General features: G+C 47.2%; 1 protein-coding gene across 7 annotated transcripts in view; it reads right to left on the minus strand.

Moving 5' to 3' along the window:
- Positions 1–137: 137 nt before the first annotated feature.
- Positions 138–14528, minus strand: part of ANK1 (ankyrin 1) — a 131440-nt gene continuing 117049 nt past the window's right edge. For 6 of the 7 annotated variants that reach the window (XM_054997655.1, XM_054997654.1, XM_054997653.1 and 3 more), the window contains 3 exons: positions 13037–13099; positions 12537–12668; positions 138–2316 (listed from right to left, as the gene is read on the minus strand). In XM_054997655.1, the coding sequence (XP_054853630.1) occupies positions 12570–12668; positions 13037–13099 (162 nt within the window). In that variant the 3' untranslated portion in view covers positions 138–2316; positions 12537–12569. The remainder of the gene's footprint in view (positions 2317–12536; positions 12669–13036; positions 13100–14528) is intronic. The other variant, XM_054997656.1, reaches the window with a different exon arrangement.

Genomic DNA, 14528 nt, shown 5'->3' on the forward strand with positions numbered 1-14528 from the left:
GCAGACTCTTGCTTTGCTCTGATACCTCATTGGGGAACCCAGTAACTGCCCCTTGATACTATCCAAACTTAGTTTTGACTCCATTAGACACGTAACATCAGGAGGACACTCAAGAAGAAGCAGTAGCAGAGGCTGTATTGGTTGGTGTTGATTTATTTATTAAGTTGGACTCCGGTAGCTGGTGGACAAGGGAGGATGGTCTATACATCTGAGTGAGGGATGGAGAGGGAGGGTGGGAAGAACGAGGAGCCAAAAGGCTCATCTTTTCATAACAATAAAAAAGGAACTAAAAGTAATTCCAAAACTTCTAAAAAGCATCTAGAGTGCAGACGGCAGCATTCTCTAGGCATCACCCTCCCCTACAGCTCCTACTAGCGGTCAGCGGGCAAAGCGGCGCCCGGCAGGCAGGCGAGTGGGCGCAGTTCACAGCTCAGTTTCCTACGCACTACGGGAGGCCAAAGCATGGGGGGGAGCCCACGCTAAGATTCTATGGCGATGCTGTGTCAGCAATTTGGAGGGGCAGGGCAGGGGGGAAGTTGCACAGGGCATGTGTCATGGAGGTGGGGGGACAAGGGATTGGATGCTCTGTACCCCATGTGTCCTGTTGGGGCAGCTCTTCTCTCTGGGGAGATGCCTAGCACCATCAGAGGGGCTTTCCCTCTTGCTGGCATCCCTCTCCCGTCTTTCTCCTCCACTTTGGAGCATAAATTCTTGTCAAGCCCCGAATTCCATGGGGATGCCACCACTACCCCACCCCCTGGGGCTGCTGGCAGCACCTGCCTGTGGAATACTAACTGTGGCAGTCCCTTCCCTTCCACATGATGATGCCTTGGCAAGTTCCCAGAGACAAGAGTTGAAGAAGTTGTGCATCTCTCAGTAAACAGGGGCCACTTCACATCTCTTCTAGGTCCAAAGACTGTTGCAGAAGGGTGTGTGTGTGTGTGTCGTGTGGCAATCAGTCAACATTCCTCCTCCGCCCCAGCTTCCTTGGAGCAAATGCCATCTCTTGAACATACCTGGAACAGCCACCACCGGAAAAGACCCAGATATTGCTCAAGGCAGCTGTCCCAGGGTTCAGACTTGGCTGGAAAAGAGAGGGGGTGGGATGGGGAAGGCAAGATTCCCCAAGCACCGAGAGATGGGGATGGGGCAGCCATTCTTGGCTGCAGTGGCACATCCTCTGGTGGCGGAAAAAAGAGAGCACCACACGACCCATTTGCCACTACGTGTCAGAAAAGCTGGGGTGGGGGGGTGGGGGATTCAGTTATTCCCCAGATAGGAGTGGTCCAAAAAAAAACACTGGCAGATGCCACGTCTGTGCTGAGTGTGGGAGACTCTTTCAGGGTCCTCCCTGGTGCAGAAGCGCAGGTAAGGTTGCAACGGAACTCTGCACCTCTCCTGAGCAACAGATTGTGCTGGGTGGAGCCGGGCGTTGGCGCAAGCAGGCAGCTTCGCTCTTCCAGCCCGGGGCCAAATTGTGGGAAGCATCCTGAAGGATCAAATACAAGTGTGCCTGGCACACGCGTGTGGGTTGGCAGAGGCTAATGCACTAGCCCTTCTCAATTCCCCCCCCCCAACCACCACCCTGTGTGTGTGTGTTTGAGAGGGAGAGAGATAAGCCTGGGAGACTGCTTCCAATAACTCCTAGCTCTTCCCACCTCCATTCCACAAGTTGCTGTCAGCTTGTGGAGGTTATTGGGGAGCTGAGCCAATGCAATCCTGCCGAACGTCCCTATTTGTGTTTGCATAGTAGGTATCTGTTTGTATCATATACACAAGGTTGAGCAACTGTCCGGGTTACGTTTTCCATCCGAACCACGTGAGATCAAGAGGGAGGAGGGGGTCCTGGGCGGCCCTTGGTTGCTTCCTGTCTCCTGGGCCTCAAGACCTTCACTGGATGCCCTTCACTGGAAACATTCGGGCACCACAGATGGTGAGCACAGAGCCGGCGGGAAGGCAGAGCAGGGGTGGGTGGGATGGCCGATGAGCTCTGTCCAGCTTACTCCTTTCCCAGGAGGCCGAGGTATCATGTCAAGAAGGGGCTTTGGACAGGACCCCGCCACAATTGCATTTCCCCCCCTCCTGGGTTTCCTGGTCCAGGCTTTGAGTCAGGAGGAAGAACTGTAGCTCATGCGTCTGCAGTCGGTCGGTCATGCGAATAGGACAGTAAAGTTATGTCTCATACGGAAATCATGCCATTAACCTAAAGAATCATGGACAGCCAGCCCTGCATGGTGAGCTTGCAGCTCCACTCGCCTGGCCATGTGGAGGGCACAAGGGGGGTGGAAGTCAGTGGGTTGGTGTCGAGGTGAAGCCCTGGTGGAGGAGGGGAGAGAGAGAGAGAGAGAAAGAGAAAGAAAGAGAGTTAGAGCCACAAAAAGGGTCTGCATGGTAGCACTGTACTTGCCTCTGGGACTGGGACACTCATATGGCACATCTATGTTATAGACCTAAGCTAATTTAATAATCATTTCCTTTCCCCAAGGGGCTCTGGGAAATGTAGTTCTGTAAGGAATGGATGAAGATTCCAGCACCCTCACCAAACTACAATTCCAAGTATTCTTTGGGGGGCAGGGGGAGCCATGATAGCTAAACCAGTATAAAGCTACATAAATACATGGTGGGGATGTGCCATGCAGCGTACAACCCATTTCCTCAGTACATACACATCAAGGGATTTAGCTAGACTTGCTGCTCAGTTTCACCAAAAGTGAAATTCAGAGCAAACTGGAAGGCTTAAGCAAAATTCAGTTAAGACCAACCACATTTCTTATATTTTGCATGCACTTAGGCTGCCACCACTATTTAGCAATACACGAAATCTGAAGATGCTACATTGGACAACACACCCAAGAAATTTCAAGGGAAGCCAAAGAAGTTTTGACAAAGCCAGTAACGTTTCTGGAATAGTGCTATTCGTTCCGCACATCAGCCACTTTGAACTGGGCACATTCTGTGCTACTGCAACCACACCATATAACAGCAGAAAAGAGAGTCTGTTTCTTTAAAAAACGGCGTGCTGAAGTGCAAATCAAGAGTGCAGGAAGCTTCCATGCAACAGGTCTTGAACAAGGAAGTGTTCTATTCAGATTACTTATAAAGTCACCAACTTGCAGGCTAATAGACTTCTTGTTTTTGTACTTTTTAACATGGCATCAATTAGGTCAAGCAAATGATTAACCACCACAAATGCTACAGACTTGGGCCCTCTCTGCACTTATGGCACAATTGTATGTTAGCTTGGCAAAGGCATGTTCCCCCAAACCATGTTTGCTGAGATTTTGCAAGTATGGGAATTTGCAGGGGAGAACCAGCAAGTGGAAGGGGAGCTTGATCCCTGCCCACCCCCCCCGCCCCAGGATCTGTCAGTTCTCCCCTGAACATGCATCCCCTTTACTGAACTATATTTACTTCCTATACAAGAAATCAACTGGGGCAAAGAAGAATGGCCATGTATGCTTTTGCAAGCAGGAAATGGTAGATAAGGAGACAGATGAGCACTCTCTCCCATCTCCCAATTCTCCTTTACAGCCCATACATTTACCTTAAGAGAAAAAACATGGGGCTGGGAACCTTTTTGTGAAAGACACATGCTGACCTGGTGACTTTTTGAGAAGCAGAGTTCCACAACACTTGCCTAGTGGGAGTGAACAGCGCCTTCCTACTCACTTCTTTCTTAGAACAACACAACAGGTTTAACAAGGATCTGTTGCATGGAAGGAGGATGGGTTGTGACTCTACAGATGACCGCTCAAAGAACATCAGTTACAGGTAAGCAACCCATTCTTCTTTTTTGGTTTCTGTGCAGGCACACTACGGGAAAGATTAGCAAGCTGAGGGTGCTGAGCACTACCTTTACAAAAGGCTGGCTCTCATGTCTGGGCACAGGGCATCACCAATGTGGAGAGTTGCAACCAGGTAGCTGGTGCGCAGAGCTCCAGAAAGGGGTATACCTGTGCTTTATGTTGTGCAGGTAGCAACAGACTTCGCAGAGTATGCTGTAATGATTGCTGGCAGTGGCTGATGAGCCAGTTTACAATGCAGCTTAAGGAGTGCAGTGATCCAGCTCAAAGAGACAATGACCTTTGCATATACTTCCATGACAGACAAATAGGCTGGTGCCCTTCTAGATGGGAGCAAGGACACATCTGGCCAGAGCATTACTTTTTGTTTACGGAAGAGGACGTAAAGAGGGTCCAAATGTACAGCACACAGTTTGCTGGCCCATGGTACCAAACGTACGGCCAGCAAAAATGCTACCTATATGATAAAGCACCTTATTTTCCTGGAGAAAGAGAATTTCTGACAAGAGGGTGGAGTTTGGATGAGTGTATTTCACACTATACAGCATATCATATATGTTCGTCAAGACCTAGTTTTCTTGGGTGATACATTCCCAGGCCTCAAGATGTTGATGAGAATAAAGGTCAAAGTGAGAGAATCACAGACTCTATTTGGTGGCAGCTCATGTTTTAGAACACAGAGGAATAGGATCTAAACACTAATGATTGCTCAATTAGTGATCAGAAGGGCTGATCTTGCATTGTTCTATTATCTCCACTGTATTGAACCATTGTATTGAACCATTATATCCACTGATATGGATTGATGGATGTAAGCCCCGTGGAGCGTGCTGCTGACTTCAGTTTTGGGCACAGTCCAAGGTATCATCCATCTTGTTGCTCCCTTCTTCCCCATCAACACTGGGACCTCTGTTTGGGTTTTGACTTCAGGGGCAAACCTACCATTGCCTTCATGCCTCAGTATGCCACGTCTTGACATGCTTATTTGCTGTTTGGTAAGGTATAGTGCTTCATTTTAAAATATGTCTTTGCAAAGGCGGTGTAGTATAAGGGGCAATTTTCTCCCCCCAAAATATTGGCAACAAGTCATGTATGCCAAGTAATTGGCAATTGTAAGAAAAAGTGCAGCTCACAAAAACAATTTCCAGCCCCTGATAGCCAACTTCTTGACCTTCTTATCAGTTGATGCAGAATGGAGATTTTCTTTTCCTTTCTCTTTAGAGGCTTTGGTCACAATGGAATGCGGGTAGCATAGGCTAAAAACAAACGGCATTCTTCTTGGTGCACCTTATATCTATTCTCCAATCTTTTTGTGGTAGGAAAAAGGAAGAATGGTTTTCCCCAGAAGTTCCTAGCTAGGTGGGAAAGATCTGGCAATATCAGAAGTGCTCTCAGTGTGTGAGCTTCTGAATCTACTAGCTAAAATAAAGGGCTGCTAGCTACAGGTGGTGGCAATTCAATATCTAAGCCCAATGAAATTACCATCCTTATCAACTGTTCTGAATAAATCCTCCATGGGAGGAGAAGGCTTTCAGCTTATTTAAGTAGATTCCATTCGTGACAATATCTTGGAGCAGAAAGAAACAGTCCTAGTCTAAAGAGTTACTTTCCCTATATACTAACAGCAGGGCCGGATCTACGGTTGCCGGCACCCAGGGCAACCGAAGACTGGCTACTTGCGCGCACGCACAGCATGCGCGCACTCCCAGCGCTGCGTGATGACGTCACTTCCGTGACATCATCACGCATGGTGGCGTGTGCCGCCCCACGGCAATCTGGCTGTCCCAGTGCGCTGCAGAGCTGGCGGCGGCAGTGCGAGTGGCTGGGAGGCCACCCGCGCCATTCGCCTGCCCCGCAGGACGGGGCGGCTGGCTTGCCATGCATCCCCTGTCCTGCGGGGCAGCTGAATGATGCAGGCGGCCTCCCAGCCACCCACGCTGCCTGTCCTGCCGCCTGTGTGTGTGCTCCCAGGGCTGGCAGCTGTGCCTGGTGTCCCCTCTTTGGCGGCGCCGGGGGCAAACTACCCCCCTGCCCCCCCCCATCGATCCGTCCCTGACTAATAGCCAGCTAATCTGGCATCGAGGCTGCATGTGAGTATGTGAAGGAAGTCTTCATGGCAGGAGCTCTGAAGAAAACATCCTTCCCCCTTGGAAGGCCATGAAGCAAGAAAGAAGGAATCTCCCAGGAGACACAGAGACAGAGGAGGAGTCAATAGGAGTTCCCACCTGAGACAAAGAGAAGCAGCTTACTATAAGAGAGTTGCACATATATACAGAAGGTTGCACATACAGAGCCCTCCACACTGAGCTGCCTATTCCAACAGGAGGATGGTACCCAATGAAGTTGGACAACAGATTCAGAATGGACAAAAGGAAATATTTCTTTACTTACCAAGTGATTAAAATGTAGAATTCACTTTCAAAGGATTTAGTGATGGCCACAAGCATAGATCGCATTAAAAGGGGATTAGATAAATTCATGGAGAATAGGTCCATCAGTGGTTTACTAGCCACAGTGATTCTGGGCCTGGTCTTACGTATACCGATAGTCATAATATGGAGACGAGCCTCTAGAAATTATTACAGAGAAGTGATCCCACACTCATGTACAGATCCTTTCCTCATCACAACATCCAAAACTGGATTGGAGGTGGGTGAGAATGGGTGAGACAAACGAAACGGAAAAAAACATTGTGCATGAAGAAAAAAACATTGTGCTTCCAGAAAAAGATGGGGGTAAGAGTGGTCTCACTTAATTAAATTAAATTAAATGAAAATTAAAGGGGAAAAATGCATGGGGAAATCAGTATGGGGCCAGAATGGAGGCGGAGGGGAACTGTTAAAAAAAATCCCTAAGGAATTGGTGTCTAGGCAACATGCCCATGAGGAGTCATGAACTCCAGGTAGAGAGGTTGGGCAGACTTTTTGGGATATATACTCTAAACAACCTTAAGAGACAGAGCTCACAAGTTGGACATCTGGTGATGGGATTTAACCTAACAGAAGGTGTCCTTGGAATTGGAAGGTTACATCATGTTGAGGACTAGTTGTAGAAATGGTTTTCAAGTTGAAATTGCTTAATGCTGTGGTCAATACTACAGTCATAGATATGGGCAGTTCTAGAGCAACACATGTAGCAGCATTTGAGCCAGAAGTAAAGGTTATAGTAAGAGAAAGTAACCAATGCTTTGACTTCAAGACCTTCTCTAATCACCTAAGTTGGTGTTCGGGAACTGAGGTTCCAGTACTGGACGATTCAGGCATTAACAATGATATTTCAGAGGCCAAAACCAAAACAGGCTTGTCTTGTAGGGACTGATGTCATCAACGCCTGAGCCACAGTATCAGACACTGATAGAACCTGCTCTCATAATGGGATTCTGAGCCAGGTGAAGTACTTGATGAATCTCTGACAATGTTCACAGGGTTCAACTGTGTATTCCTCTTCTAGACAGAAAAGACAACAGTCATGACTATTTGTGAAAGGTAGCTTGAATCCATACTGCAAGCACCTTTGAAAAGCAATCCACTGCATCATAAACATGCACTCCAGTGAAGAAACAGAAATACTCCCATTAAAAAAACACTGTGAGAAAACTACAAAGGACAAAAACAGAAGATAGAAAATTTAGCTTTTTTCAATAAACTGAGAAGTTCCAAAATGTTGCTCCTGCAGTGGCAGTCAAAAGAAAACTGAGTGGGAAGGTTCTAGGCATGCGCTGCACCGTTGCCATGTGGTATAGCACTCTGTGGCTTGATGGAGATGGTACCAAAAACTGTTCAGCTTAGTTCTAGAAGTTTCTAGAGGATGCTTTGTGTATGAGAAGAAGCCACAGTATGCCTGCACAGACTACAGAGAAGAACCAGAACTTTTGGAATCATTCTCTTAGAATGAAGATCAGTTTTATGTGTTGGGGTCAGGGCTTTTTTCTGGGAAAAGAGATGGCGGAACTCTCAAGCGGCAAGTGGCAAGCCGCTTCGGGATTCGGGTATTTAAAAGCTTCGGTATGCTCTTTAATGATTCAGGAATCTTTACGGAGCACATGGAAGCTCAAAGCAGCACTTTTCTTGCCATTTGCAAATGGCAACAGAAGTGTTGCTTTCAAAAGCCAGCTGCTTTTTAGCGGATGGGAGGGGAATTCCTCTCCTGTCCCCTGAAAAAGCTGCAGGCTTTGAAAGCAGCAACAGTTTTCTTGCATGGCAAGAAAAATGTTGCTGCTTTCAAATGCTGCTACTTTTTTCAGCTGAGGGGAGGAGGAGGGGGTCCCTCCTCTCTTTTCCCTCAGCTGAAAAAGCTGCCAGCATTTTAAAAACAGCTTTCTTCAGCTGATGAGAGGGGAATCCCCCTCCTGTCAGTGGAAAAAAACCTGCTGGCTTTGAAAGCAGCAACACTTGGGCTGATCAGGGAGGGAAAGGGCGGGGCCACCGGACATGTGGTGCTGGAAAAAAGTCCTGGTTGGGGTTAATACTTTCAGAATGCAAAGAGGGTCTGACTGAAATCCAGTCTTCTGTCCCTGTTCCTATTATCTCCTCCAGAATCTGCAGCCCTATTTCATGTATTATCCCTTCCTTCAAATTGGTCTCTGCCAACATTCTTCTCACAACCAGCAAAATTTGCATCTGGACTGAGCCTCTAGTGTTTCAGAAAGCAAGCATGATTTTGCATAAGCATAGCCCACATAGCATTCTTGAGACACCACAACATTTATGCTTTGCTCTCATTATTTACCAAAGAATGGAAATCAGGATGGAGAGACAGAGGGCTCCCTGAAACTACACAAGTGCATCCCCAGGGATGAGCTGATATTTGAATCATACTATCTCAGCTCCAGCTCCTGTAATCTGGACCATATTATCTCTCTAGGGATTCACTAGTTGCAGCTGGTAAAGACTTTTAATTTTCTGACAACTGGGACATCAAGACCCAATGAACAAAACAGAAGACAAAGCATGCGACTAGCTTAACTGCAACTCCTCAACTTTCAGCATGTGTTATGTGCTGTCAAGTTGCTTCTGACTTATAGTGATCCTATGAATGAAAGACCTCCAAAATGTCCTATCATTAGCAGCCTTGTTCAGATCTTGCAAACTGAAAGTTCCCCTTCTTCCATGCGAACATGTATGCAGTAGGCAGAGTGTTGTATTTGGATAAGGGAGACATGGGGGTGGGGTGGTCAAATCCCTAATCAGCCATGAAGCCCAATAGGCCAATTGCTATTCTCACAGCCTATCCTACCTCACAAGATTGTTGAGAGGATAATACGATAATCTCCTTGCACAACATTCTGAGCTTCTTCGGAGAAGAATGAGAAAGTAAGTCATCTGAAATCCAGCTAGAAGCAGTAACACGTAGCATTCCAGAGCTATGTGGGACAGGCCGCCCCCTCCACAAATATGTGGGGTAAAGCAACAGTATCTTGCAATACAAGGGATCACTTCTCCCAGTGAAGATGCATTTAGACAAGACAAAAAACAACAGTCTCTCCAAAGGAACCCTGTTTCAGGCATTCAGAATTTGGACTCCAGTGGGGAAGAAAGAAGTAACTGAGACAGCAACACAGACTGACAATGACACAACCATACACCCCCCCCCCAAAGGAAGGCAGGAAAGCCACTGCCAGCTCCTGAACAGATCAAGCAGGACTGTCCCTTTAATAGCTGCAGGGAGGGAATAGTACAGCTGGCTTGGCTTCTTTTCTCCCGCTGTCTCTCTGCAAGCAGTGCAAAGATTGCTCCTGCAGCCCTCTGTGCAGCCACTCATGAGCCAAGCTTCTTTCCCCCTTTCAGATCTGCATAGCAAATGCTACCCCCCTCTCACTGTTGGAGTTACCAAAGAATCCATACATTGCTGGACATCAAACCCTGCTAAGGCAACTAATTCAAAGGCACAGGAAGCTTTCGAGGGTCACCATATTTCATCCAATGTTTGGGTGTTTTGATTATTCTGTTCAGAAGGGGAAAATTTAGCAGCAGCAGCCCCTCCCATTATGGTGGGAGAAAGGCATGCTGTCAAACTTTGCAGTGATTAAAGATTCAGGAGTCCCGCCTGAAAAAGAACATAAGACTAGAATAATGACCCATCTAGTCCAGCATCCTGCGGCACGCTGTGGCCAAACCAGTTGCTCTAGAGAAAGCAAGGTTTTTTGTGGCTTTCAGATCCGGTCAGCAGAGAAAGCACAGAAGCAGATTTCGTAGTCAACAAGATTGCTCACTCTACTCCTCTTCTGCAAAGCCGTATCCAGGGCTCATTTCGAGGGGGAACGCACAGGAACACAGTTCCGGCAGTTCTCCAAAGAGGTCACATGTCAGGTGGCCCCGCCCACCTGACTCTTGGCCAGTTTGGGCCTGTTTCAGCCTGGATTGGGGCTGAAACAGCCCGGATCGGGCCTCTGACGGGTGGTGGATTACTCTCCCACTCAGCAGCGGCCTGATCCTGACCATTCTGGGCCCCTTTTCGGTCATTTTCAGCCTCTTTTTGCCATTTTGCGCCCAATTCCAGCCCTGAATGGCCAGGATTGGGTCCAAAACAGCCAGGATAGATGATGTCAGGGGGTGTGGCACATGCAAATCAGTTATGCTAATGACACACTTCTGGTGATGTCAAGGGGTGTGGCATATGCTAATGAGCTATGCTAATAAGCTCCTCCAGCTCTTTTTCTACGGAATGACCCCTGGCCGTATCATCCCTGATACTGACCAGTGATGACCGATTCTGCATATGATTGAGAGCCCATAACACAGGAGCTGTCTCCCAGGCTGGAGCCACCTGATTTCAATTTTATAGGATAGCAAAGTATCCTCCTTTCTAAGCGATATCTAAATGCAGACCTTGTACAGGATGCCATTTTGACTCCAAGAAGAAGACAAACTCATAAGCCTCTTGTCTTCACACTACTGTCTCTTCTCTCCTCAGTGATCTCTGGGCCCTTGTATGGGCCCCTGTACTCTTGTTCTGGGTTTGAGAGGAGACGGAAAGTCAAAGTTCAATGGCATATCACCCATTTTGCTTGCCCAGAGTCCTAGGTTCAGTTCCTGGTATCTTCACTGAAAGGACAGCAGACAAGAGGAGGTGGGGGAGAGCCTTCTTGCCTGAGACCCTGCAGAGGTGCTGCCAGTCAGAGTAGACAATACTGGGCTAAACTGACCAGTAGCATTAAGTCACATATTCAGTGTTAAGTCCCCTATAACAGTGGTTAGTCACATATTCACAGACAACCCTGGAGTTGGCTGCCACAAGTTACAGTGATGGCTTCTGGCTTTAAGAGGGGTTTAGGCATATTTATGAAGGCTAGCTTTATCCTTCATCATTCAGCGGGTTAAATGGACTCATCATGTTCAAGGCTGGCAATATCTGTGTCTGAGAGCAACAGCAGAGGGGGATTTTTTGCCTTTCTTCCCTAACAGAGGGCTTTTCCATGTGGTGTTGGGCTGATCCCTGCAGGAAACAACATACTGGACTAAGTGACTGAATTCTTACATTCATATGTTTTAGTGTACATTTTCCCCTCCCCCCAACTCTAGGCAAACTCTTTGCAGATTACCAGTTGCCTTCTTATTCCCACCAATTTCCGATGCCTGAACAAGCCAGGCCTCCCCCTTTTGAAGACAGAAGAGGGAAGGATGGCAACCTGCCCCTGATCATCTGGTCAAACACGTAGAACATGTGGCAGGAGCAAAATCAGGCAACAGCACTAAGCATGTATGCAGCATCCTCCTCCCTAGGGCAGTCATTCCCAAATGGTTTGCCATTAGAAGTTAAATAATTAATCAAAAGCCGTTATGATCCCAAAAGACTCATTCACAGAAGAAACTGTCCATTGAATTTCTGCTCCTGCTCTTGGCTTGCCTTGATCCTGCTGCATGTCTAGATCAATCAATTTTGCCTGCTGTATCTGTGCCCCCCCTCAGACTGGATAATGCATTTCTGCAAGAACCATTGCTCTGGCCATGCTAATCGGAAGTTGCAGATATAACAGTAATTCATGCAAAGAAATGAGGTGAAATGTTCTTGCAGACTTGAAAAATAAACTTTTTGGAGTGTAAGAGTAAAGAACATTTCCAAGTTCAATGCAGATAAAAAGGGAGCTACCAAATATTTAGAGGACATGGTTCAAGGGACTTGTAACCAAAGCTTTCAAGAGACTGACACATAATAGGGACACAGGGGGAATAGAGTGGTCCTCCCCCAGCCTTGTCGTATTTTAGCTAAGGCTACATGGATTTCAGTCAGTTAACTGATTCCATCTGCATAAATCTGAACAAAAGTAAAAATAATAGTTCTGAAGAAAAAAACATGCCTCCATTGCTTAAGACAATGCACACCTGTTACAGCAGATGTCATCTGGGAAGAGGCATTCCCTTTTGGGTGGGAGAGATGAGGCATGCCTCTTGTAAAAGTGGTGCCTTCACTTATCAGTTCCCTCCTGATTACTTGTTTTTAAAATAATAATATTTTTAAAAATATATCGTCCAATTAAAGGTGGCACTTTCCTAATTCATATCACCAGTTAACTGATTTAAATGGTACATCTGTAGCTGCATTCCAAACATTCATCCCCAGGACCAATGACAATGAGGTAGGACCAAGAAGGCTGGGGAGGCCTTCTGGTTGGGAGGCGGCTACATATTGCAGTCCAAGGCTGAGTCCAGGAGGGGAAGCTCATAGGTGTTTCTTACCTCCACTTACCCTCATCCCTCCCTTCCCAGCCACTAGTAAGAACAAAGGGGTGTTTACCTCCAAAGAGGCCACTCGAGGGGGGAAGGGGTGTCACTGCTTTCCCCTTTTCAGGCTGGCCCGTTTCACTATGTGAGCCCCCATCCTGCCCCCGAGCAGCTCCGATCTTGGGACACTCCCTTGAGCCTCCTCCTGGGTAACAGCAGCAAGAAACAGCAAAGCGGGACACGGTCACGGACAAACCCACGGGGCGCGCAGACGGACAGACAGAGAAACACAAGGAGAAGGAAGTCAGATGGCAAGTGACACTGTGGTAGTAAGAAGTCTGAAGTGGGGAAAGGGGAGGAATTGCTGCACCACAGCTGGAGAGAGATAGGGGGTGGAGCAGGAAACAGAAGACAGAGAGAACGCAGCTGGAGCCCCAGGGCTGAACCACACAGCCCGTGGGGCTCAGATACCTTGCTGCTTGCACTCTCCCACTGCCAAGTGGCATATTTCAGGAAGCGATCAGTCTCAGCTTCCAGCTTTAGCGGTTTCTGCAGGGAGCCCTCGATAATCACCTCTTCATGTTGCCGCCCATCCACGCTGTCAGTGTCCAACCTCCGCACCACCTTACGGATAATCTGAAATGGATGGATAAAAATTAAAAGCAGCCCCTCAAGTCTCCTGGCTGTTTGAATGACTCGGTCCACTCTTCCTTGCCGCCTGCCCCCTAATGCTTTGAAATTCTTCTTGGAACCCCCATATGGTATGACTTCCCAACATCTTCCTTAAAAACCCTTTCCTGCAAAAACTGCCCTCTCTGTATCTCCTACAAACTTAGCTACATATTGTGCTCCCATTTCACCCTGCCTTGCTACCTGTGCCCTCCACTATCGAAATTTAGAAAAAACAATAATAAATATTGAGAGCCAGTTTGGTGTAGTGGTTAAGAGCGCGGAACTCTAATCTGGAGAGCCAGGTTTGATTCCCCAATCCTCCACTTGAAGCCAGCTGGTCTAGTCACAGCTCTCTGGAGCTCTCTCAGCCCCACCCACCTCACAGGGTGTTTTGTTGAGGGGATAATAATGGCATACTTTGTAAACCACTCTGTGGGCATTAAGTTGTCCTGGAGAGTATATAAGTCAAATGTCATTATTATAACATTATTATTATATATTGCTTAATTGTTAAAAACTCTTAATTATTTTTAAATTTATTAATATACTTTTATACCACCTCTCTATCTCATGGTAAATCCCAAGTGGTGAATCCATGGTGAATTAAAAAAAATTCTTATAACACCAATATAAAATGGCAATAAAAATACCAAAATTCTTAGAATACCAATATAAAATGGTATTTCATATACATGATCTTGCTACAACACTTACAACAATCCTGGAAGGCAGATCAGTACTATTATGACTATATGGCAAATGTAGAGGGGCAGGGGTTAAGCCAGAGAGGGAGCAGCTCCATCAAGAGGACTTAGTGGCACTGAGATATTTTCCTCTTGATCTTCTAAAAACAATTCCAGGGTCATATTTGCCTCCTCTCCTAGCCTCCTCCCTTGGTGTCAGCCCTGTTCCTAAGTCAGACGCAACCCTACTATCTTTAACACCTTCTGGGAAATGTTGTATTCCTTCTCTGACCCAATGCAGTAACACCTTACCCCGTCCTCTTTATCATCTTCATGCCAATTCTTGCAGAGCTGATCACAGAATATGAGCCAGGATACAGGCTGCTCTACGCATAGTACCTACTTAAGGGGTAGGATTCAAGGTACTATTAAGAATGCCAGAGCGGGAGACAGAAAACTCTGAGTCCTGATGTGGTCTTAGCCAGTGGGCAACAAGGACAGTTGTCCAGGGCCCTACGATTGGGAGGATGGCCACCCACAGCCTACCACCCCAAGAAGAAGCGGGAGAGACAAGAAAAGCAAGGTCCTGCTGTCACTTGCACTTGCCCCATCTGGCTTCTAGAAGCAGCAATTGCTCCTGCCCAGTTCATGTGGGGTGAAGACAACCCTGGGGGGGGGGGGGGCAGCAGAGGGTGGATGTGATTCTGGGG

Source organism: Eublepharis macularius, chromosome 14 (assembly GCF_028583425.1).
Source record: "Eublepharis macularius isolate TG4126 chromosome 14, MPM_Emac_v1.0, whole genome shotgun sequence".
Taxonomy (NCBI): Eukaryota; Metazoa; Chordata; class Lepidosauria; order Squamata; family Eublepharidae; genus Eublepharis; species Eublepharis macularius.